Source organism: Chiloscyllium plagiosum, chromosome 16 (genome assembly GCF_004010195.1).
Source record: "Chiloscyllium plagiosum isolate BGI_BamShark_2017 chromosome 16, ASM401019v2, whole genome shotgun sequence".
Lineage (NCBI taxonomy): Eukaryota > Metazoa > Chordata > Chondrichthyes > Orectolobiformes > Hemiscylliidae > Chiloscyllium > Chiloscyllium plagiosum.
The window spans coordinates 28,565,329-28,591,773 of record NC_057725.1 but is presented as its reverse complement, the minus strand read 5'-3'; the positions used below and the strand labels follow the sequence as shown (position 1 = coordinate 28,591,773).

The window sequence follows — 26,445 nt, the reverse complement described above, 5'->3', positions numbered from 1 at the left end:
TTTCATGCAGCAAAGCCTGAACTGAAGTGACAAGTATCATTCATATCAAATAAATACTAAGCCGTGACCACCTCCAACAGTGTCCAGTCACTCCCTTAAACTGATTTTGGTTTGACCATTGTCAAATCCCTGTCATCAATATCCTGTTGACCCTATTACGCAGGAATTGAATTAGCCACACATTGTGTCTGCAGGAGCAATTCAGAAACTGAAAGTTATGCAGGTAGTAATTCATCTGACTCCCAAAGATTATCCATCATCTATAAAGCAATCAATCAGAAGTGGTATGGAATCCACTACACTCACTTAAATGAGTGCAACGTAAAACATTCACTCTGTTTGCTATTAGTGCAGTTTGTGTCATCTACAAAATCACTAGAGCAACTTGCTAAGTCTCATTTGATAGCACTGCCCAAATCTGCTAGATCTGAAGGAAAAGGATATTCAAGTTTTAGTTTCCTATTCCTTCATTATTTCTAGGTCAAAATCCTAGAACTCAGTCCCAACTGTACTCTAGAAGTACATTGATACCAGGGATTAAAGAAGGCAACTCACCTCCAGTAATTTGAGCAGTTATGATGTACAATAAATGTTGGCCTTGCTAGTAATACTTATATCAAGAATTTTTTTTTCAATCTTTGAGTATTGGTATTGTTCACAAGGCTGGTGTTTATTGCCCATTACTACACAGGTGAGTGGCTGTTTGAGAGTAGTTAAAAAGTCAAACATCTTGAAAGTAGCAGGCCTGATTAAGTTGCACTTGTACAAGAGCCAGACCTGGTAAAGACTGCAGGTTACGTAGCTTAAAGAACATTTGTAAACCCAGGTGAGTTTTTACATCCACCTGATGGTTACATGGTTATTATTACTGATATGAGGTTTTTATCCCAAATTTATTTATGAACAGGATTTAAATGCTCCTCCGTTGGTGGAATTTGGATTCGGGTGTTTCGATCATTAGTACAGGCCACTGGATTACTGGTTCAGTAACATAAGCATGAGCTAACATACCTCCAAATAAATAATGAATAAAGAAAACAAAATATATCAGGACTTTATTCTGCTGGAACATATATGTGAACTTGGAAATCCATCTGAGTTCACTCACATGGTATGCATATTCTATTGCTACAGTTTGGTGTATTTTGTTTCATCATTCTGCAGTAGTTAGAATTACATGTTCAGAACCAGTTATGTTTTGGTGCCTGGTTGGTGAACAAACATCTTGCTTTATTTCCTGTGGCATCAGACCTGTTGAACCTATGAAATACCTATTATTTTGAATGTCAATTTGGCATGGCTTTTTCTTTAAATAAGAAAAAAATTTCAATTCAGGTGTTCCTTTCCAAGGCTACATTTGCTTTTTTCTTTCTGGTCCAACTTTTATTTTTCCAACTGAATCTGAATTAAATGGTAGTACAACTAGGCCTGATTAAGTTGCACTATTTATCTGTTTATTCACATTTTTAAACTCTTTCTTACACAATAACGGGAAAAATATCAATTAAATTTATCAGAATAGATTAGAATGCAAATATGAACTTGTTGCTGAATGGCTGCAGTAAATTTATATTTCCCGGTAAAATTACATTCTGACAGTAGTGCCACATTGTGATGACCAAAAAAAAATTACGCAGTGGATATCATGTTTCTTTTGTAGCCATAAATCTTTGGCCTCACTAGAGGTTTTGAGCAATTATGAAAAATTATTATACTACCATGCAACTTTTCTTCCTCAGAGTACCATGTAACATCTACTTTCAAGAGGAATCCTCTCGAACAGGCTTTCAGACGGCCCAATGTAAATCTAACCTCCAATCACTTGATCTATCACTACTGGATTGCTGTAAGCCATAAGGCCCCAGCATTCCTGTATGATGTCTACCTCAGGCTTACTGGAAGAAAACCAAGGTAATGGTGGCTAGCTTTGTCCTGTGCTTTATCATTAACTGAAGCAATATATATTTTATGAAAAAACCTCATTGTTTGGTTCCACTTCAGGAAAGCCTCAAACTACACTTTCTGTCCAGCTATTTGCTTGCAAAGATTCTTCAGGGTGAGGCCATCTAATTTTAGCATCTGTATGTACTGATTGGAGGTCTGCAAGTATCTAATTCCTGGATGGATGATATAGAATGATGCCGACATTTTCTAATTATAGGTGCCATTGAAATCATTGGAACTTAGAAGTGTTTAGGAAATGCCAATATATTTCAACAAATTCTTCAGATTGAATGATACATGTATTTCGTGCACCTCATTTGCTTTATCAGATTTCAATATTAGTGGGTGTTGGGGACAAGAAAATAATTTTGGTAAATAAATTGTTTTTCATCACCAATTGATCATAATGCCCTGTGCAGCAGCGTAGAGAAACTGACTGTGTTTTCAAATTCAATTTAAATTTTCCAGAGCGCAAGATTTGTGGGCGGCACGCTGGCACAGTGGTTAGCACTGCTGCCTCACAGCGCCAGAGACCCGGGTTCAATTCCCGCCTCAGGCGACTGACTGTGTGGAGTTTGCACGTTCTCCCCGTGTCTGCGTGGGTTTCCTCCGGGTGCTCCGGTTTCCTCCCACAGTCCAAAGATGTGCAGGGTCAGGTGAATTGGCCATACTAAATTGCCCATAGTGTTAGGTAAGGGGTAAATGTCGGGGTATGGGTGGGTTTCGCTTCGGCGGGTCGGTGTGGACTTGTTGGGCTGAAGGGCCTGTTTCCACACTGTAATCTAATCTAATCTAATCAGGTTTTGGCCAGATCCCCAATTTGTCACGATCCCAAGTAGATACCCCAAACTGTTCAGCTTTTGTCAGAGAAGGAAAGAATTGGCTTTGTTACTTTATTGACTTTATCCCCAACCCCACCACTCAGGCTTGGTTGCAATGAGGTTTGCTCTAGAAAAGTTGTCGTCCCTTGTGGGTACCTTTCTTCCAAACCCAAATGAACTTGTGTTTTCAGTGGAGCCAATTTAACCAGGCATTCTTGAATTAACAAAGTGAGAAAATACTAAAGAACAAGTGTGTGCAATTAAAATGAGTTCAAAAAGATATAATTAAAGTATATCACACAGGTCACGCTCTGAATTGATCATGAAGAGCAGATAGTTGAATGTTGTGATCATTGCAATGGAGACTTTTAGATTCCCTACAGTATGGAAACTGGCCCTTCGGCCCAACAAGTCCCTCTGAAGAGTAAGCCACCTAGACCCATTCCCCTACCCTGCATTTACCCCTGATTAATGCACCTAACACTATGGGCAATTTAGCATGACCAATTCACCTGACCTGCACATCTTTGGACTGTGGGAGGAAACCGGAGCAATTCCACGCATACACGGGGAAAATGTGCACACTCCATACAGACAGTTGCCCGAGGCTGGAACTGAACCTGGGTCCCTGGCACTGAGGCAGCAGTGCTAACCACTGAACCACCGTGCCGCACCATGGTTACTGGTCGTATTATGTTGGGACTTGAACAGTCGAATTTTGATATTCCATCAGTCACGAGATCATAGCCCAGTCTTGAAGTTTCTTTGACACTTTAGACAAGGCATTTAATTTACATCTGCAGTAACGTTTGGCTGTATCAGCCCTGTTTTAAAATATAGATTTTGGAATAACAAGCTAAATATCTCCACAGTATTGGAATCTGACCCTGTCATCCTAACAAGTGCCAAGAATGCCACCTCCTAAGTTGAATCCAAATTTTCGTTCTAAGTAATAAACACCTTAATATTTCCCATTTATTCTGATTTGAGGCAGAAACCTAATGATGGCACCTAATCGATGCAACCCATGGCTGAATGGAAAATGTGCACTTTGAAACTGATTTCTAAACAAAATGGTGGGAATGCTTTTGTAACTTGACTTTGAAGCCTGGACTTTGAATGTTTTACTGTCCCATGAGTGTCTGGTACACTTTGTTCAAAACAACAGTAATGCTTATTTTCTCTGCAGAGCATTATGTAAATATGTCCTTCAAGATGAATCCTTTAGAACGGGCAATGAGACGCCCAAATGTAAAACTGCGGTCCAATCCTATTTTGCATCAGTACTGGATTACTGTCAGTCATACAGTACCTGCGTTGTTTTATGATGCTATTCTCAGGCTGACTGGTCACAAACCCCGGTAAGAAGAGCTCAGTGGAGAATAGCCTTTGCATTGGATGTGTTTTGGGAGCACATAACATGGGCTTTAATGGCATGGTTAATGCTATTTAACCTTTTGCATTTATCTTGTGTATGAAGTAGTGTTGGTCTACTAATCTTAAATTTATAACTTGCATGCTCCTCCTACTTCATCCTTTCAAATTTTACTAGGGATCTTTAGGATAAATTTAAGATGGATTTGTTGAAGCACTGTGATATGACGTCGGCACATCTGGCCAGCATACAAAACCTGCTACTCCAAGTCTTGACCCTCTCGAGTTTAGACGTATGATTAGGATGGCTCTGAGAAGGAGGGAAGATACTTCAGCAGCAACCAAATACATTGCAGTGTAGCTGCACACATCCAGGCAACTGTTGAAATGTGTTTTGTGGATGGTGAGCAGGCTTTGGGGAGGCAGGATGAATGATTTGCAACACAATTCTTAGCCTCTGACCTGCTTTTGTAACCACAGAAGATATATGGTTAGTCCAGTTTAGTTCCTTATTGCTGATAATCCCAAAGATGTTGATTCTTTTTCTTCTAACTAAGAAAACTGCATTGACGTGTAAGACTTGAGCAGTCGATTGCTGTAGCTGAAAAGCATTGTAAATTAATTCCCTAGGATATCAGCTGAAACAACGTAAGTGTAGTTCTGTCAATAGTAATGGTTGAGAGACTGGAACCATCTATGGATAGATGCTAGCCCAAAAACATCAGAGTGCAAGCTTAAAACTGGTCCAACACTTGCGTTTCCTCACAGAAAAGAGAGGAGATCACTGAACATCTGTCTATAGAGGGCATTTGTGAAGGAAGTCCGAAGTATTGTATGATGTTGATGAGAGCCTGGGCTGGGCGAAAGATGCTAAGCAAGGCCCAACTTGTGGAAGTTTGAATAATCAGACAACTGAGAATAAACTCCATGGTTGGGGAAAGGCTTCTCAGACAGGAATATGAGTCAGGAAGAAAGCAAGAAACAGGAAAATCTTCAAGCTGATAATTTTCTGGAGAGCTGTAAGTGACATAGATTAAAATGGAAATAGTACATATTAGGCAGCATTGCGTCAAAGTATGCAAGAGATGTAGGGAAAGGGCATTAGCTTTCTAAGTAAAGGTGGAACAGCAATTTCTTTTATCCATTCATGGAATGAAGACATCACTGGCTAGGCCAACATTTATTACCCATCCCTAATTGCCTAGAGCGCAGCAAATTCTCAACCACTGTGCTATGGGTCTGGAGTCACAGGTAGAACAGACCAGCAAGGATGGCAATTTCATTCCCTAAAGGACATTAGTGACCTATCTGGGTTTGTCTGGAATTTGGCAATGGATTCATGGTTGTCGTTAGACTCTTAATTTTATTGAAATTGATCTTTATTGAATTCAAATTCTACCATCTACTATGGCAGGATTTGAACCCAGGTCCCCAGAACATTAACAATCCAGCGATAATACCGCCAGGGCATCACCTCCCTTGAGCAATAGTTTGTCACAGCATCCAACTGTGTACTTTTTTCAGTTTGACTGAAATTGATTCTCTACCCAAATTCAGACTTGTTGATTTGTCATTTGCTGCATCTGAATTATAACCTGAGCAATTTAAAAAACAATTTTTTTTTTATGCAAGCATGTATTCACACAGACACGAGTTAATTACTTTTCACTCAATTCTACTGTTGTGAATTATTGAAGGCAGCCATGTGGATTTGTAAAAAGGTTTAGGAGTAGAAGGTGACCTGTTACTGACTGAAGGATAATGTCCTTGGAGATTTATCCAGTTAATTTGCTTTGTTCACAGCAAGTTTTAATTAAAAGAGTAAAACCTATTATCTCAACATGTGATATTATGGCAAAAACTGTAAGTGATCATCCTTTCAGTACCATTCCCTGTTTTTCATTACATAAGTTTATCATCTCAGTTTGGTCTGACAGAACCGCATATCAGAATATCATAGTGCTAGTATATTTTAAGGCTAGAAGTTTACTTGTGTATTCTGCTTATAAGTCTTGAGTGCAAATAAGGATGGGCAATAAATATTGGCTTGTCAGTAATGCTAATGTGTCAGGAGCAAATAGGATAGGCCACTGTTGTATGCACAGAAATACTGCTACTAACGTCCAATACATCAACCTCACTAAATCAATTACTGGACAAACCATCAACCTGAGAAGCTGGCTGATCTGGAGATATATTCACGTTCCCACATATGTTTGTTTTTGGGTATCATTGAAGGGAATGTGACTCTTCTATGATGTTGTAAATGACGTTATTTTAAAGTCCTATCCTTGTTTATACACTGATTATCTTATTTGTCTTTGAGCTGAAAATGTGTTGCTGGAAAAGCGCAGCAGGTCAGGCAGCATCCAGGGAACAGGAGAATCGACGTTTCAGGCATGAGCCCTTCTTCAGGAATTCCTGAAGAAGGGCTTATGCCCGAAACGTTGATTCTCCTGTTCCCTCGATGCTGCCTGACCTGCTGCGCTTTTCTAGCAACACATTTTCAGCTCTGATCTCCAGCATCTGCAGACCTCACTTTCTCCTCAAAGATTACTTGTCTTTGAGCCAATGGATTAGCAGTCAGAGCATTAGTTGTCAAAGATCAACTCCAGCTGATTTGTCTTTAGCGTATTAGCTCATGCAGTTTATCAAACCGTTAATCCCTGTAATCGTGGTATGCAAGCAAAGTGTTGGGAGGAAAAGAAAAGGTCTTGTAGAAAAGGGGAAAGAATTCTATTAAGTTTCAAATCTGAGCTTCTGCAGAAATCATTCCAGTGTCAAAAAAAATTGTTCCACTTATGTCAGATTATGAATGTGCAGTTTAAATTAATTTTAGATAAAGAACTAGTTTTATTGAAGATCAGCAGTGCTGGAATATTTTGAATTGTTCTACTTGTTTTGATCTGGAAGTTGGCAGTGGAACAGCTGAGGTTTAATTGAGAGGTCACAGCCGAGGGATGCAGTCAACTGTAAATGTGAAAGAGTGGTATCCATATATTCATTCTTCTAATTACAATTTGATAAAATTGTCAGTCTTGTCCTTGTAACAAAATCATAGTCCCTTATTTTTCAGGCAGTGATACCACCGCTAAGTTTAGGTAATATGCTTTCACGATACGAGTGGAAAGGCAATAAACAGATGTTGCTGTCCCACCCGCTGCGCTAATTGAGCTACCTCAGGGAGACCAGGTTTATGTCTAAAAATAGTCGACTCGCTTTGTTAGAACAGCAGTTGAAATTCTGTAGGAAGTACTTGCAGCTTTTAAATTGCTGCTTGAAAGAAAGAAGAGCAGTCCAGTAAAGGTTCTAGTACATTTTTATTCATTGGTGAAAGGGAAGAATAACCATTACATGTTTTACCTAGATTTGGGTATTTTATATTAGTTATGAGAAGTAATCCCAGTGTAAATTAAAGATGCCAGATACTAGATTTAAGTTTCAAGTGCATTATTCAGCAGCTTGGATCAAAATAAACAAAGTTTAGACATAATAGTTGGCATATTGATACAAAGTGTGATCAAAGTGACCGTTATATCAGGTGTTAATGAAATCTTTTGTCGAGTATTTTACAATATTTGTGTCTCCCATCTCAGGCTTTATGTAAAGAGGTGTCCATAATTGCTCAGGAGGGCAGTCCTGAACGATGATCTTTCAACACAGAATGCCTGCTTTGGGTTTGAATGCACTGCGGGTGTCCCCGCTTAAAAGGGTGCTGATTTTAATTATGCAGACATTTTTGACACAATACAAGTTGATTGTTTGAGGTGATTGCTTGTGTCAAACCTGCTGACAGGGAGGCTAAATGTTTAAATTTTGTTCAAAGGTGTGGTAGTCCTGTGGAATAGCATTCCAGAAAGGACTGACATGTTATCAAGACATTAGATGTATTTAATTATTATGTGAAATAACTAACTAGATTGGACCACCCCAGGGCTTGCTTGCTGACCTTTAAGAGGTTGAAGAGGAACTTTTGGTAGGACATTGGTGAGCTTGATTTAGTTTAAGTTTTGCTTCTTCCAAGAGATGGGTGAATAAATTAGACAAGTAGCAACGTGTCTAGCATCAGATAGCTGGACTCTTGCAAGCCTGACAACCTCTGCTTGATTTGGATCTATTTTATAATTTAATAAATTGAAGGTAGAAGTAAATATTTCAAATTTCTGTAATAGCTGGTTTTCCTTTGAACTATAAAAGCATTTTACTCACATGTAATGCTCCATTGCACTTCTTGTGCAAGTTACAAACTGATTCTTGTTTTCTTGGGTGTGAGCTGTCTGCATGTGGTCACTTTTTACCATTGTCTTTGTTGAATAGTGATGTCAGTAGTGGCTCAGGACAATATGTTCTCGTCTTCCAGTCAAAAGGTAAGGTCCCACTCAAGCACAAAAATCTAGGTTGACAACCCCACATAATTTTGAAGGAGTGTTTCATTGTCTTTAAGGTGAAATATTAAGCTAAACTGTTTTGTCCCCTCAATAAAAGATCTAATGGCACTATTTCAGTGAAGAGCAGAAAAGTTCTTCTTGGCATCTAAGATGTATGTTTCAACCTCCTTAAGCATCTATGATTTAAAATTGCACCATTGATGGCTGTGTGTTCTGCTGCCTCAAGCCTCAGTTCTGGAATTATCTTCCTGAATCCTTCTGCCTTTCCAACTCATTTGAGCAAGTTTTCGCCCCTTGGCCTTCATATTACCTTATTTGGTTCAGTGTCAAATTTTGCTTTGTAAGTTATCCTGTAAAGCACACTGAGATTTTTTATGATGCACTATTAGCCTACACGAATACAAGTTGTTCCAATCTCTGAATCCCTATATCACAATTACTAAAAAAGATTATCTGGTCTTTATTGCATTGCTGTTTGTGGAAACTTGTTATGCATAAATTGATGGTTGGGTTTTCTATTGCACATGAGTGGTGGCTGCACTTCCAAAGTACTTAGTGGGCTGTTAAGCTTTTGGGATATCTTGAGGTTAAGAGTTGCATAAATGCAAGCATTTCCTTTCTGTGATTTTTTAGTTGTCAACTGTAATTTCTTTTTCTAGTTTGGATGTGGGAGGATGGTCTGCACTAATGTAGTTGCAACTGTCTTTCAAACTACGGTGCACCGCAGCCTTCCAGGTATACCAGGGTTGTCCTAGGTGAACTGCAAATGTCAGTACTGTTTCTGTAAGCCATATTTATTTTTTTCTTCTTCATTCAAGGCATGTTGGTATTGCTGCCTGTGCTAGCACTTATTCCCCATCCTTAATTAGCCAGAGGACAGTTAATAGCCACCCACATTACTGTGGGTCTGGAGTCATACATAGACCAAATTGGGTAAAGATTTCCTACCCTAAAGGACATTTGTGAACCATTAGATTTCTTCTATGGCAAAATCAGATCTTCATTAAGCTGATACCAATGAAAAAGTATGTAAAAAGTTGTCCGTCTAGACTTTGCATATCCCTCGTTGTGTGTGACTGTAGTCAACTGCTGGTGGAAGCTTTAATGTAATTGGCTTGTAGGTCACTTGCCAGGGCAGCTGAGTGTCAAAACCTGTTGTGGTGATACTGGAGTTGCATAAAGGCGAGAATTTGCAGGGACATTTTGTTCCTCCCTGAGCAACATTACAGACCAATTGTGTTCTTTAATGACAGTCTTGACGGCTTGCTTCTTACCACGTTTTCAGTTTCTGGCATATTTTCCCTTGTTGTAGCTCCCACTGTCACCCCTGAAGTTTAAATATGTCTTCCCAGGAATATGTCTGAGGTTTCAGCTTTTCATTAAATATGTTTGTGACTTGGTTGAGGGATTAGAGAGTTGCATATGTTTTCGTGAAGAGAGCATGTAAGTTACATAGGTGGGAGGGGCAAGTTTCAGAGAGTCAAACATTGTAGTGGCAAATCTGGGGTCATGTGAAGTCATATAGAGCAAGGCAGCACAGAAGGACCTTGTCATGCCTGTGTAAATGAAAAAGCTATCTAAATGGTTGAGGATTACCAACACCTCCAAGTCATACACCACACTGATTTACAAATGTATTTCTGTTTCTTTATTCCTTCATTACATTGCTTCATTAGAATTCTGGAATTCCCTTTCTGAGAGCCCTCCAGATGCCATGGATCAAGAAGGTAGCTCACCATCATATTTTCAAGGGCATATAGGGAAGGCCAGTGACACACTCAACACATAAACAAATAATGTCAGCTAATATTCCTATCCTTCCCCATTCCTCACTGTCCTGCTAATTTTCCTTCTCCCTTTGAACTTATTGTTACATCTGCTTCCAAATCATTTTTTAGGGAGCGAATTTCAGATATGGCTTACTGCTGTGGTGTAGATTGAGATTTAATTGTTAAGTTTATGGTTTTGAGTTACTAACACATGGGTTTTCTGTGTTGATGGAGTTAATTATTAACTTGTAAAATTAGCCATGGTGATTTCTTTGTTGAGACCTACTATAGAATTAATGGGTTTTTTTTAAGTACACTGGTAGGATTTATGAGGGAATAAGGTAAACTTCAATTTAGAAGGTTTATGTAAACTTAAGGGAAACCTCCATAGCTGAGAAGGCTTTTTTTTCAGTTTTACTTTGGGCAGCCCAGTGATGTCCTTCACTGAATGTACTTGTAGAGACCAGTGCTCCTGAGAAGGGAAATAGTGAATCTAGATTAGCTGAGTGATAGTACCTATAAAACCCTGAAGAGGTTACTTAAAGCGGAGTATGTTTAAGGTCAAGTATATAAACTATCTGCAATTCCAGTCTGTAAGTTGAAGTTGCAATTAAGTTGAATCTCTTAAGGTGTTAGAGCTGAGGATTCTGGAGTGAATACAGTATGAGTTATGTTTTTGGGTACACTACCAGTGGTGTGTTTTGGGTGCTATTTAGAAGCTGTTGTTTATCTTTTCAGTTTATAAAAGGTTTTGAGATTTGTGGGATTATACAGTGTGTTTAAAGATCTTAAATTTTATGTTGTAAGTCGATATTCTGGTTTATTCATTATTTAATTTCCATTTCTTTTGTTATTTCTGTTGTATTGTTAAAATAAAATGTACAATGTTGCATATTTCAGCAAAAGACTACTTGGTTAAAACCAAAACAAAATATGATCTATGAAGCCACATTTCAATTTGAGATCTGTCTTGTCCAGTAACTAAGAAAACTCTGATATTTTTGATGCCACATTAGTTTGTTTCCTGTTCCAGTCTCCAGGAAATTAATTTTTAATTTCTGGGTATTTGAAAGTCAAATCCAAAATTTGGTTTTGTGGTACATGATTGTGTAAGGATGTCAGATTGTTAAGATTTCATGCAATTTTTCCTCCTTTTTGTACCAATTCACAACTTCTTTACTAAAATAGACTTTGAAAGTGTCCCTTTGAAAGTGCTGTTGAAGGTTTGAAAGTGCCACTGGTTCTTGGTGACTGAAAAGCCAAACCTAGATTTTACTGACATGGCCTTTGGTGTTGAATTACTGGAACTTTGGGGTCACAGGAAGACACTCTCATCCATGTTGGCTTTCAGAAGGAAATTGGATGTATATTTACAATTGTTCCAAGTTCTGAAGAAAGTGCAAAGAAGTGAGATTAATTGGGTAGTTCTCTCAAAGACCTGGCAGAGGCATAATGAGGAAAGTAATCTTTTCTACTGAATGATTCTCAGACTTAGCATGGAGTTACCATCCTCTGGAATAAATGTATGTAAAATATGGTTTATGTGTACTCTTTACCATTGTTCATTTTAGAAAGAGTACCTGACTGGTTTCTGATAGGACCTTGTCAATCACAATGATTTTGTGGTTAATTTAAATTGTAATACATCAGGAGCAATGTTGCAACTTTGAATTGGAGACCATTGAAATAGGGAGTTTTCCTAAGGTAGCATCCATTGAAAGGGCCATGCTGTAATTTGTGCACAAATCAAATAAAACCCCATTAATTAGTGGTTTATTTATTCCGTGGTTATTTTCTGACATAAAAGATGCTCCACTCCCTCCCTAATATCTGTGGTGTCTTATTTATTTCAACATATAACCTTTCCACTAGACATTGTGATCTCCTGGGACAGATGAAAACTCTGACTTAAAAGCTCAGGCTAATTTTAAAATATAAAACTTAGGAAATTCCACTCCAAGTACCGACTGCAATCAAAACTAGCGCTGATGCAGTGATCCATTCCAAGGTAATTGCTTTTCCACTTCCACTTTGCTAATGTCACCTGAACAAAGGCCCTCATAGCCTGGATTGATGATGTCGGGTCTATCTCTGTACCTGGAGGCACAACCTATGTATTCAGCAACTTTATCTTTGTCATTGCAGCTTTAATAAAAAGTGTTGCCAATCTAACTGTGTTTCCACTAACTGTGGAAACTGCAACACCTTATAGATTAGATTAGATTCCCTATAGTGTGGAAACAGGCCGTTCGGCCCAACGAGTCCACATCGACCTCCGAAGAGTAACCCAACCAGACCCATTTCCCTCTGACTATTGCACCTAACACTATGGGCAATTTAGCATGGCCAATTCACCTAACCTGCACCGTGGGAGGAAACCAGAGCACCCAGAGGAAACCTACACAGACACAGGGAGAATGTACAGACTCCACACAGGCACTCGCCCGAGGCTGGATTCAAACCTGGGACCCTGGTGCTGTGAGGCAGCCGTGCTAATCATTGAGCCACCTTGGTTGATGCGTTTTCAAAAAAATGATGCTGTTCTGTCACCTGACTGTCATAATTTGTTGGGAGTTGAAGCTATTCCTTTAGATCATGCTATACATAGTGACTGAATTTAAAACCTGAGCTAGCTGTCATTGGGTTTTTCTGTCAGCTCCTAAACATTGAAATCTGGATCTAATTATCAGTGACACACTTTGCCTTGGCAAAATCTCTTTAGACATGATCAGGACAACAACCCAGGGATTGGGAAGGTCAGTCGCCATAATTTACTAACTGGTTTGATAGTCCCTAGTTCTCTCCCTACCCTCCCTCCTTCTCTTCTTATCTTCCTTCCCACCTACCCCAACTCCTTTAGTGTCATCGTCTGAGTCTTTGAGACAGTCAAGTCTAGATTGACTGACTTAAATGATGGTTTTGATGCTGAAACCGTTGTCCACTGTTTGTGTAAGAAAACATGTGGATGCAGGGAAAAAATTTTCAGTAACAGTAAGAATTCTTGTACTGTTTGCAAAATATAATCAGACTATATTTGTATTCTATTCTCCAAGGCTTGAGATTGTCCTTGGGAATTTAGTGTTATGCTTATTTTTGAAGTCCTTGGTTGATGTGTTTTCAAAAAATGATGCTGCTCTGTCACCTGACTGTCATAATTTGTTCCATGTTTACTTTCAACTGGAAATATTATTGGCTAACAATTGGAGTTGTACTAGATTGGCCTTGGTAGCTACTGCAATAAGTTAATGTTTTGGCGAGTGTTCTGTGAATTGTAGGATGTAATGTTGGCGCAGGAGATTTGAACTCTAAATTCAAGGCTCGCAAACAACATTACAAATACTGCTTTGTCAGGCGTAGCACAGTCAGCTGCATTGCGAGCAAATCTTTGCTTTAATCTAATTTAATCTTGAGAGCACCTCTTGTTGTGGTTTGCGCAGCCACATATGTCCATTGATTAAAGTCGCAGCAGTCTATTACATAAAGACCCTGTGCAGCCCACATTAAGGGAAATTCTTCATTCCAACATTCTTGTCTTGACAGCAGATGCTGTTAGCCGTTTCACAATTTAACTTTCACAGTTTTACCTCTGGTTAGAGGAACTGTTTATTTTTTTTCTAAAAAGCTGCCAGATTGTCAATGAGGATGCTCTTTTTTTTCAGTCTCTTGGGCTGGCTGCCTATTTTCCCAAGAACCCTTCTTTGCCCTTATTTCAGCTTTGTCACCATCTTTGTGGAGACTGCTCTTACTTGGGTACTCATGATTGCTGCATGCCCATTACCAATAATTGTTCCTGAGATGTGCATGGAGGGGAGAAGGGTGGGGGTGCTTTTTGTGGTGCCAGTACAGCTTCTCTTTTAAAACTTAAAAAAAGTCATGAAGATGTCTTCACATTTAAAGAAGTACTTTATGTTGCTTAATTGCCTTTTTAGCCCTTGTCATAGCAACGTGTTATGATTTTCCGACCCTTCTGCCTTTTTTGGCCATTCCCAGCCTTCCTGTACAATAGGGTGATGATATCACACCAAATGAGCTGAAACTGATTGTAGGCAAGAACATAACAAATTTGAGGTAGGCCCTACCCCTGACCCGAGAGGTATATAATAACATCTCTGAACAGGTTAATTAGAGAAACAGATTAAATTTTTAAAAAGACGTTTGCCATACACTGACTAACAAATTCTGCTTGCAGAATCAGAAGTTAAATACAGTCAGTTATGCTATAACAAGGTAGTTTCGTTCTTGTGCAATCCCATGTTATAAGAAAATCGCATAATAGCTGCACCATTGAAACTAATAGGGCTAGAATCGTGTTATTAACCAATACATGCTTTAAAACTTCACGCTTTTAAAAAGTGTCCCCAATTCGCCAATCATGTCATAGCAAATTTGTGTTCACGAAATGTCCTTTATAGCAGAACTTATCATGGATCAAGTTAAAGCTAGAAATATAGATTAAGTAAGACACCCAAAAGCCAGAAACAATACTAGCCGAAAGGAATGAATTTGAAAAAACTAGAGGGAAGATTTAAGTGGATTGTGTCAAACTGAAACAAGTAGTTAAGTTTATCTATTTAGGACAAATCATAACACAAGTTGGCAGATGTGATACAAAAGTTAGTCAAAAGATCGAGATGGCCAGCAATAATTTTGTGAAGATGAAGAATGTATTAACAACAAGAAAAATTAAGTTTATATCAAGGAAAAGAAATACTCAAGGTGCTGAACAATAAATATAGGTCTATGGAAGAAAGTGTGTTGCTTAAATACATGCTAGAAGTTCTGTGTACAGACTCTTAAGAAAAATGAATTGGTAAATAAAATTGAATGAGCAAAATAAATTCATAAAGATTGCATCCAGAAAGGACAATATTAGTATTTCAGTCATTTGATCAGAGCTGTAAAGTGACGGAGACCTCAGTTACAGTGTAAAGTAGAGGGCAGCAGAAAGAGGGTTTGGTTCATGCTTAGTTGGAAGTCAAATTGCAGAGTGCTTGCAAACATGCTTCAGTGGATATGTGAGGATGGCATGGGACAGAAGCTGCCATACCATGACATCAGACCTCTTGGCATGAGTAACTAGAAGTAGCAGTTTAATTGCTGGAAACAAAGGTAACTACTGATACAGTGGTCAAGCAGGAAGATGAATTAAATTGTTCTAGTTTATTTTACATGGTGTTGTTCGGGCTACAAAAAAAAAGCACAGAAACTGACTGACTAAAACAGTCCAGGCTGGTTTTTATGCTGTACTTGAACCCCTTTTCATTTTTTTCTAATCTTTGTAATTTCTCATCTAAGTATAATATTGCAGCCCTCTGTTCTCTTGGTGTCATGGTCATGACTGTGTATTAAATACCCGGGGGCACCAGATTATTCGGAAGGGCAAACAGGAATGCAAGGGAGGTGGTGTAGCTTTGATATTCAAGGACGACGTCAGGGTGGTGCTGAGAGATGATATAGGTTCTATGGCGCATGAGGTCGAATCCGTTTGGAAATTAGGAATTCCAAGAAGAAAAAGTCACTGGTAGGCACACCAAATAATAACATCACATTGGGGTGGGCAATAAACAAGAAAAAAACTAACGCCCGTAAAAATGGTACAGCTATTATCAAGGGGGATTTTAAAATGCATGTAGATTGGTCGAACCAGCTCGGTCAGGATAGGCTTAAGGAAGAGCTCGTTGAGTGTATCGTGATAGTTTTCTTGAAAAGCATGTATGAACCGACGAGGGAGCAAGCTATCTTAGATCTGGACCTGTGTAATGAGACAGGAATAATTAATGACCTCATAGCCAGGGATCCTCTTGGAAGGGATGATCACAGTATGATTGAATTTAAAATACAGCTGGATAGTGTGAAGATAAAATCCAATACCAGGGCCCTGTGCTTGAATAAGGGGGCCTATGATAGAATGAGGGAGGACCTGGTTAAAGTAGACTGGAAACAAAGACTTTATGGTGTGACAGTTGATGAGCAGTGGAGGAACTTCAATTTTTCAAAGTGCTCAGCAAAAGTATATTCTGGTGAGAAGGAAGAACTGTAAGAGGAGGGGTAATCTGCCATGGGAAATAAGGCAGGCTATCAAAGTGAAGGAGAAGACATACAAAGTGGCCAAAAACAGCAGGAATCTAGAAGATTTGGGAAAACTTTAAAGGTCAACAGAAAACCACAGAAATAGCTATAAAGAAAAGTAAGATAGAGTATGAGAGAAAACTAACAAGGAATATAAAGGCAGATAGAAAAAGTTTCTATAAATGTATAAAATGAAGAAGAGTGGCTAAAATAAATGTTCCTTTAGAGGATGAGAAGGGGCAGGTGGTTATGGGATATGATGAAATGGCTGAGGCATTGAACAGGTATTTTGCATCAGTCTTTACAGTGGTGGATACTAATAACTTGCATGTAAGTGACGAAGTGACAAAGGTAGGTGAGGACTTAGAAACAGTGTTGGGTAAACTAATGGAGCTAAGGATAGATAAGTCTCCAGGCCCTAGTGGAATGCATCCCAGGGTACTAAAAGAGATGGCCAGAGAAATAGCAGATGGACTGGTGGTAGTTTTCCAAAGTTCGCTGGAGTCTGGGGCAGTTCCAGTAGATTGGAAAATAGCAAATGTGACGCCACTGTTTAAAAAGGGAAGTAGACAAAAGGTGGGAAATTATAGACCATTGAGCTTAACCTCTGTAGTGGGGAAGATGCCTGAGTCTATTATCAAGGAAGAAATAGAAGGGCATCTTGAAAAATTGTCCCATTATACAGACAGAGCATGGGTTCATGAATGGCAGGTCATGCTTCACAAATCTTTTTGAATTCCATGAGGACGTTTCAAGTAAGGTGGACAACGGAGACCCAGTAGATGTGGTGTACCTAGATTTCCAAAAGGCCTTTGACAATGTGCCACTCATGAGCCTGCTGTGTAAGATAAGGATGCATGGTGTTAGGGGTAGAGTATTAGCGTGGATAGAAGATTGGTTTACTGACAGGAAGCAAAGAGTGGAGATAAATGAGTGCTATTCTGGCTGGCAATCAGTGACTTGTGGTGTGCCTTAGGGCTCGGTGTTGGGACCACAATTATTTACAATTTATATAGATAATTTGGAGTTGGGGACCACGTGTACGGTGTCAAAATTTGCAGATGACTTTAAGATGAGTGGTAGAGCAAGTGTGCAGAGGACTGTGAAACTCCGCGGAGGAATATAGATACATTGAGTGAGTTGGACACAGATTTGGCAGATGGGATACAATGTTAGTAAATGTAAAGTCATACATTTTGGTAGAAGTAACAGCAAAATAGATTACTACTTGAATAGTAAGAATTTGCAGCATGCTGCTGTGCAGAGGGACCTGGGTGTCCTTGTGCATGAATCACAGAAGGCTGGTCTGCAAGTACTACAAGTAATTAGGAAGGCAAATGGAATTTTGTCCTTCATTGCTAAAGGGGTTGAGTTTAAAAGCAGAGAGGTTAATTTAAAGTTATACAAGGTGCTGGTGAGGCCACGCCTGGAGTACTGTGTGCAGATTTGGTCTCCTTACTTAAAGGATGTACTAGCACTGGAGGAGGTGTAGAGGAGGTTGACTAGGTTGATTCCAGAGTTGAGGGGGTTGGCTTATAGCAAGAGACTGTGTTGATTGGGATTATATTCATTGGAATTCAGAAGAATGAGTGGGGATCTTATAGAAGCATCTAAAATTACGAAAGCAATTGATAAAGTATAAATAAATAGGATGTTTCCACTGGTAGGTGAAACTAGGACAAAAGGGCATGGCCTCAAGATTGGAGGAAGCAGGTTTAGAACTGAACTGAGAAGGAGCTTCTTCACCCAGAGGGTTGTTAATCCATGGAATTCCTTCCCCATGCTTCAATAATCACCTTTAAAGCTAAGGTAAATACTTCTTTGAAAAATATAGGAATTGAGGGATATGGTGAAAACACAGGTAAGCGGAGTTGAGTCCCCAATAAGATTGGCCATGATCTTATTGAATGGCAGAGCAGGCTCGAAGGGCCGGGCAGCCTCCTCCTGCTCCTCATTCTTATGTTCTTCTTCCCTCAAATGCTTGTGTAGTCTCTGCATTAATGCACCAATACCATTATTATTGGATCTCTTGTCACTGTCTTATATTGATGTCCTTTTTGTATGCTGTTACCTCATAAAGGAAACATTCTCTCTGTAACCATTGTATTAAAACCTTTCATAATTTAAAAACCTATAGGTGACCAATAAACGTTTTACATCATCATTTTTAAAAGTGATTTGTTTCACCTAGTTGCAGCAACGTATGCTGAAGAAATGCATTCAACTTTGATCCACCTGAGACGAGAGCTAGTCTTCAAAGTTTTATGTCTATATCAATTTCCTAATAATTTTCTGCTTTGATTCTATATTTGAAGCTGAGAGCACAAATACATTTAAGGTGAGGCTTGGTGCATACATGTGATCAAAGGAAAATAAATATTTTGGGTGCTTGACAAGAGACAGTAACATAATAGAATGGCATATAAAGAGAAGTCACTTCCTAGTCTAGTTGGCCTGATTGGTCTTTTTCTGTGTAGTATAATTCAATTTGTTTCATTTATTTGTCTCAGCCTAAAGCTATCATTTCAAACTAGATGCAACACAATTGCATCAAATATTCACATTTACATTGTTTGCTGTTGACTGTTTTATTCATTTATTCAAGTTATACAACATGATGAATAGTATGGAATGTGTATATTATATTGCAAGATTAGAACAAGAGAATACTAGTTCAAGCTAGTATCCGGCAAATTGAGGACTGATGTTATGGATTTCTTGGAGTGATCATGTTTAGAAAAGTGATTGGTGTGGTAGAAAACAAAAACTCTACAATTGTTTAAGAACCAATTTGATTTTGTCGTCAGGGTATTTCCTCCTGAAATTTACATTTCTCATCTTCTGAACCCTGAGTGCACAGCAAATGTTCACTAAATGAAAATTATAAAAAAAGAGTTCTGACATTTTGCAGTCGCAAGAGTGTTGACCAATGAAGCAAATTTGAAGTGGGCTGATGATTAATGTGAGTCCATTATCTTTCTACACTGCACCTACATCAGTGGTGTTGATCCACAGCATGGCAGTTTTGGGAAGTAGATTTTGATCATTGTTCAGCGCAGCTTATCATTTCTTCGAAGTGATTTCAGGAATTGTCCATATTATTTCAACATAGTGAAATTTTGCACAATGCAAAAAAAACAATTTGGCACACCTTAATAAACTGGTGGTTCTGGTTTTAAGTAATTGCAAATACTAACCAGTAAATCTGGATTCCAGTATGTCTGATTCTAACCAAATTATAGCATAGATGTAAAATATATGATAAGACTTGCAGTGAAATTTTCAGCTTTACAATGCCAGTTTCATACACTGCATGGTACTTTGCCTCATATAGCTTCGACTTTGGAAATCAGTGAGAAATCAGAAAGTTTGTTGAATTGAAAACTTTCTTGTAACTCCTGAAAATGGTAATATTTGCCCATGTAAAGCCTATTTGCAAAGAGGAAAATGGCATTATTAGTTTTGACTGCTTACGGACAACATCTCTGGCAAAGTACAGTTTAGTTACTGATGGATTTGCTTTCAATAACCATATTTTGTGCTTCTGGTTTTGATTTTTAACACTTGAAGATTCTTACAGCTGATTTTATCCCCCCCCCCTAGAAAAACAATTACTGGAGTATCAGACTCATGGAATTTTGAAAATGCTCTGATGCTTGGCTATTTGTTCTTTAATTTGTTGTTAAATTTCTGTGCTGACACTTGATATTTCATCTTGGTGCTGAGCTACACTGAGATGGCTGCATATCCTATTGTTGATAAGTACCTTTTGAAATTCTGCTTTTACTTATGAACTAACTAAGAGGGTAAGTGTAATTCCATTGAAATTATGGAGTTTATAACCAATGATTCCTTCAGTAAATTTGTCCATGGTTCATTGTTTTTGTCACCAGATCGCTTTAAAGAAAATCGAAGAGATTTAATCTTTTAAAATTTTAATCGTTATGTTGTAATTTTTTTCAGAAATTAACTTTACAGTTTGAGTTGTATCAGAGTGATGTGCTGTTTGTTGTATCTGCCAATTTGTTTTCATGCCAAAAAGATGTACAGCTACTGTCCTTCTGTTGTGATGATTAACCTGACTTTCTTGTGTTTAGGATGATGAAAGTCATTAATCGGCTGCACAGATCAATGATGTTGGTTGAATACTTCACAAGCCATTCATGGGTGTGGAACACTGATAACATAAACATGCTTATGTGTCAAATGAGTGCGGATGACAAGAAAGTAGGTCTTAGTTTGTGCATGCTATAACCTTTTGTCCTCTTGTACTGAATTTATCAGTGTATATGCTATCTATAAATTGCATTCATTCTTTTGGAATGTCAGTTTACCACAGATGATTCAGTGTATTTCTTTCTTTCCCCCAACCCACACCACCCCTGCTACCCCAAGCCATCTTGGTGCTTAAGATGCATAGTAGTGTCTGTGGTCCATGTTGCAAACCAAGCATTGCTTTCCACTCTTACCTTGTTCCACTCCTTACAGCTTCAATCTCAAAATATCAAACCATTGTCTAACTTCTGACCCCTTGGGCCCTAAATGAGTTTGTGAATATTCTTGTAAATTGAGGGTCAGTTTGCTGAATGACTGATTTGGAATACAGTGTAACATCAACAGCGTTGGTTTATTTCCCATGCTAGCTGAGGTTGCCATAAAAGACACTCCTTCCCAACTCTCACCTCGTCTGAGACATGGTGATCCTCAGAATAACCACCACCAGTCCCGTCTCTCTAATGAGTGATCAGCTCTTTGATCCTCTAGGACTTTATTTTAAGTTGGTTAGCTTTATTCTGTGAATATGTGATGTCAGAAAATTCTTTTGTTATTATCCCATTTGACGGTTATACTGTCCAATTCAGATTTCAGAGTGAAACCTTAAGACCATAAAATGTAGAAGCAGAAGTATGCCATTCAGTGCATTGAGTCTGCTCTGCCATACAATGAGATCACTGCTGTTCTGGTAATTCACAATTTCACTTGCCTGTCTTTTCCCTATAACCTTTGGTTCTCTAACTGGTTAAAAATCTACCCATCTCAGTCTTGCATAAACCTAACAAGATAGGCTCAACAGCCTCTGTAGTAAAGAATTTCACGGATTCACTGCCTTCTGAGAGTAGAAATTGCTCCTCAACTCTGTCCTGAATATGAGACCTCTTATTTTGAGATTGAGATATGCCTTCTGGTGCTATACTTTCCCGTAAGGGGAAACATTCTTTCCACCTTTACTGTGTAAAGTCCCTGAGAAGTTTGCATGTTTCATTAAAGTCATACCTCATTCTTCTGAGCGCCAGTGATTACAGGTCCAACCTACACCACGTCTCCTCATAAAACAGTTCCTTCATACCCGCTACCAGCCTAGTGAAACTTCTCTGGGCTGCCTCTATATCTTTCCTTAGAAAAGGGGCCCAAAACTATTTACAGTTTTCCAGATATGGTCTGATTAGTGCCTTGTATATTTTGAATTAAAGGAAAACATTCCATTTGCCTTCCCTATTCCTGGCCTTGCTAGATCATAAGTTTAAATTTGCATTTGGTCACTATGGTGGTTTGTCATGGAACATATTCACTCTGGACCACCAGTGTTTTATAATAGAAGTACTGCATAAAAGGGGAGAAAAAGCTATAAGTAATAAAGTTTAGAAAGATCTTAATATCTTCTTGATCTAAATGCAAAAAGAGTGATTATATTCCTTTCCCAACAATATCCAGATACTCAATCCCAGTGAAATATCACTCCTATTTTCTCCTCTTCATTTTTTACCTAACTGATTTTTTTTCTAGTACGGATGGTCAAAAGATGTTTTTCCAGTTCTTGAACCTTGAACCTCATGTCAGATCTGACAGATTGAAAGCTTCTACGCAGTTTCTCAGATTGGTGACTTTGCAAACTCCCTTAACCTCAAGTTTCTACAAACTAGAAAACTGTCCTTCTGTTAGGATGAAACTTCTTGATAATTGAGCTCAAATGGCTCATGGCAACTGGTCTGTTTTCTTCCTGTCATAAAAGTTCCTCTTGTTTAAACACTCCTTCATATACTGTAAGGAGTCACTTACCTTCTTGGAAATGATGCATTTACTTCATTGTGCCAAATAATTTTATAACCCCTTTAAAACAAAACTTTTATCTCCACAGACTAAAATCCAAATCTATTTATTTTTACTTTTAAAAAAAATCCAAATTCCCAAAAATAATGTAATACACCTTTATCATAATTCAGAATTGGTGCCACATGATGCTAAGTGGTAACACTTGTGCTGCTGAGTTAACATGTGGGTTCAAGTCCTGTTCTGGGAACCTAAGTGTGCTATCCGGGTGGCAGTACTAAAGCACTGCACTGTCTTTTGGCCAAGATGTTACAGCCAGGCTCCTTTGGGTGAAAATAAAAGTAGTACGGTGCTGTTTCAAAGAGAATGACATTTCTCCCTAATGATCTGGTCTTTGCAAACATTAATTACTGAAGCTGAAAATTTTCTGTCTCATTTGACAGATCTTACTGTGCACAAATTTGTTGCTCAGCTTCCTCGTATTGTACCTGTGATTACACTTAAAAAGCATTCTATTGGCTTACTGATGCTTGCTTGGAAGTAGTGAAAGGCTTCATATTTATACCATTCCATTCTTTAGGAAGATCCCTGGCAGCCAAGATTATAAAATTTGAACTGTTAAGCAATTACAGTTCAAACCTAAAGCTGTTCAGTGAGCATTATCAAAACCTCTTTAAATCAGCATTTATTTGTGGGACTTCCATTTTCAGCATCTTTATAAAAAAAACTAAATTTGGTTTGTGATGGTTGTGTAAAGCAGTATTAGAATGATTCTACTTTGAGCATGTCTGGATTGATATTCTCTTGGATTTTTAATGAAGTCCAGTTTTTTATTTAAATTTACTTTATTAGCATCAGTTTAGGTTTTGAGTTATATGTGATAGATCAGAAAGTTTTCTAACAGCCTTTACCTTGGATTGAATACATCCCTTCAGTGTCAGAGCCAGGCATACAAGTTATACTACTTCTGGTTGAAAAGAATCTTAGGAAGATGATCTTGCCCTCTTTTAAAAAAAATCTAAACATTATGTTCCAAAATGGAAATGTTGAACCAGTTTTTTTTTTTTGCCCCATTCTCATGGTTGTGGGAAGTGATTGAAGTTTGGTACCGACTGACTGCATTATAACCAACACAGCACTGTGTCCTGTCATAAGGCAACGTGATATTTAAAAAGCTCTGCTTTGTTGCAGTCAGTGACTCAAGGTGAAAAATGTTATTTTAAATCTTCCATGCTGTCAGGGTCTTAACTGTTATACGCATCACAGATTGGAAACAGGTTAGTTTCTAAATTGGTCAGATTATCATTAATACTAAATCTTGTATTGTTTTAAAGTTGTAAATGTTTTTGATCCCTGGCTGATTTAGATAGAGGAAGCCATTCGGCTTATGTATGTCCTAGCTCTTTGAAACAGCTACTCATTCGATTAGTCCAACTTACCTGCTCTTTCATCATTGTCCTGTAAATATTTCTCTTTCAAATATTTATTCAAATATTTGGGGGAGAAGTAAAGGAAAATGATCAATAAGTGTGGTGACTGAGTGTGGTGACTAAGGCACCGGTTGGTGTACTTGTGACATTACCTCCCCTAATTGTAGATATGATGTTCTTCAGTTGTCAGTATGTGACCGTTGCCAGCATCACCCTGTTTGGCAACACAAACTAACATCATGTAATAATGTTTTCATATTTGCTAACTTTTCAGCAGTGTAAGTCTCTTGATTTTTTTTCAGTCTTGATATGTTGGCTATTAAGTAGGTCACACAAAAATCGTAATTTTGCAGTTAACATAGAACATAGAATAGTACAGCACAGTACAGGGCCTTCGGCCCTCGATGTTGTGTCGACCTTTTATCCTACTCTGAGATCAAACTAACCTGAACCCTTCATTTTCCTATAATTCATGTGCCTATGCAAGGGTCGCTTAAATGTCCCTAATGTAGCTGATTGTACTATACCACTGGCAGTGCATTCCGAACACCTACCACTGTGTAAAGAACTGACCACTGATATCATCCCATAATCTTCCTCCAATTACCTTTAAAGTTATGCCCCCTTGTGATAGCTATTTCTGCCCTGGGAAAAAGTCTGACTATTCACTCTATCTATGCCTCTCATCATCTTGTACACCTCTATCAAGTTGCCTGTCACCCTTCTTCACTCCAGTGAGAAAAGCCTTTCTTCATAAGATGTGACCTCCATTCCAGGCAGCATCCTGGTAGTTCTCCTCTGAACCCTCTCTAAAGCTTTCACACCCTTCTCATAATGAGGTGACCAGAACTGAACACAATATTGCAAGTGTGACCTAACCAAGGCTCTATAGAGCTGCAGCATAACCTTGCAGCTTTTAAACCCAATCCCCTGCTAATGAAAGCCAACACACCATACGCCACTTTAACAGTCCCATCAACCTGGGTGGCACCTTTGAGGGATCAATGACCATGGACCCCAAAATCCCTCTGTTCCTCTGCACTGCAAAGAATCTCATCTTTAACCCTGTATTCTGCATTCAAATTTGACCTTCCAAAATGAATCACTTGACACTTTTTTCCAGGTTGAACTCCATCTGCCACTTCTCAGCCCAGATCTGCATCTTGTCAATGTCCCGTTGCAACATACAACAGCCCTCCACACTATCTACCGCTCCACCAATCTTCGTGTCATCAGCAAACTTACCAACCTACCCTTCGACTTCCTCATCCAAGTCATTTATAAAAAACCATAAAGAGCAGAGGTCCCAGAACCGATCCAGGCTGAACACTTGCCATTACCACTACCCTCTCTCTTCTATGGGCCAGCCAGTTCTGTATTGAGACAGCCACGTTACCCCGTATCATATGCCTCTTTACTTTGTGAATGAGCCTACCATGGGGAACCTTATCAAATGCCTTGCTAAAATCTATGTATACCACATCACTGCTCTATCTTCATCAATGTGTTTTGTCACATCAAATAATTGGGTTAAGTTTGTGAGGCATGACCTGCCCCTCAAAGCCATGCTGACTATCTCTGATCAAACTTTGGTTGTCCAAGTAATCAAATCCTGTCTCTCAGAATCCTCTCCAATTCTTTACCCACCATAGACGTGAGATTGACTGGTCTGTAATTACGAGGGTTATCCCTACTCCCTTTCTTGAACAAGGGAATAACATGTGCCAACCTCCAATCATGTGGCACTACTCCCAGTGGACAGTGAGGTTGCAGAGAACATTGCCAAAGGTGCAGCAATCTCTTCCCTCGTTTCCTGTAGTATCCTTGGTTATACCCATATGGCCCAGGTTATTTATATATTCTTATGTTTTCAAAATTTTCAGCAGATCCTCTTTTTTAACATCAGACGTTCGAGCATATCAGTCTGTTTCACGCTGTCGTCACAAACGACAAGGTCCCTCTCAGTCGTGAATGCTGAAGCAAAGTGTTCATTAAGGACCTCTCCTACCTCCTCTGACTCCAGGCACAAGTTCCCTCCACTATCCCTGATTGGCCCTACCCTCACTCTGTCCACTCTCTTGTTCCTCATATAAGTGTAGAATGCCTTGGGGTTTTCCTTAATCCTACCACTAAAGCTTTTTCATGCCCCCTTCCAGCTCTCCTAACTCCATTCTTCAGTTCCTTCCTGACTATCTTGTAACCCTCTGGAGCCCTGTCTGATCCTTGCCTCCTCAACTGGGACACAGTCCTATCACTGCATTGGCGATGACTGCATTGGCGCCACCTCGTGCTCCCGCGAGGAGGTTGAGCAATTCATCAACTTCACCAACACATTCCACCCTGACCTTAAATTTACCTGGACCATCTCTGACACCTCCCTCCCCTTCCTGGACCTCTCCATCTCCATCAGTGACGAACGACTTGACACTGACATTTTCTACAAACCCACCGACCCACAGCTACCTGGATTACACCTCTTCCCACCATACCTCTTGCAAAAATGCCATCCCGTATTCCCAATTCCTCCGCCTCCGCCAGATCTGCTCCCAGGAGGACCAGTTCCACCACAGAACACACCAAATGGCCTCCTTCTTTAGAGACC

General features: G+C 39.0%; 1 protein-coding gene across 3 annotated transcripts in view; it reads left to right on the top strand.

Annotated features, from left to right (window-relative positions):
- The window catches only part of far1 (fatty acyl CoA reductase 1), a 96,260-nt gene that overhangs the window by 59,741 nt on the left and 10,074 nt on the right, over window positions 1–26,445 (top strand). For all 3 annotated transcript variants that reach the window (XM_043705625.1, XM_043705623.1, XM_043705624.1), the window contains exons 9-10: window positions 1,740–1,911; window positions 20,463–20,592. In XM_043705625.1, coding sequence (XP_043561560.1) covers window positions 1,740–1,911; window positions 20,463–20,592 — 302 coding nt within the window. The remainder of the gene's footprint in view (window positions 1–1,739; window positions 1,912–20,462; window positions 20,593–26,445) is intronic.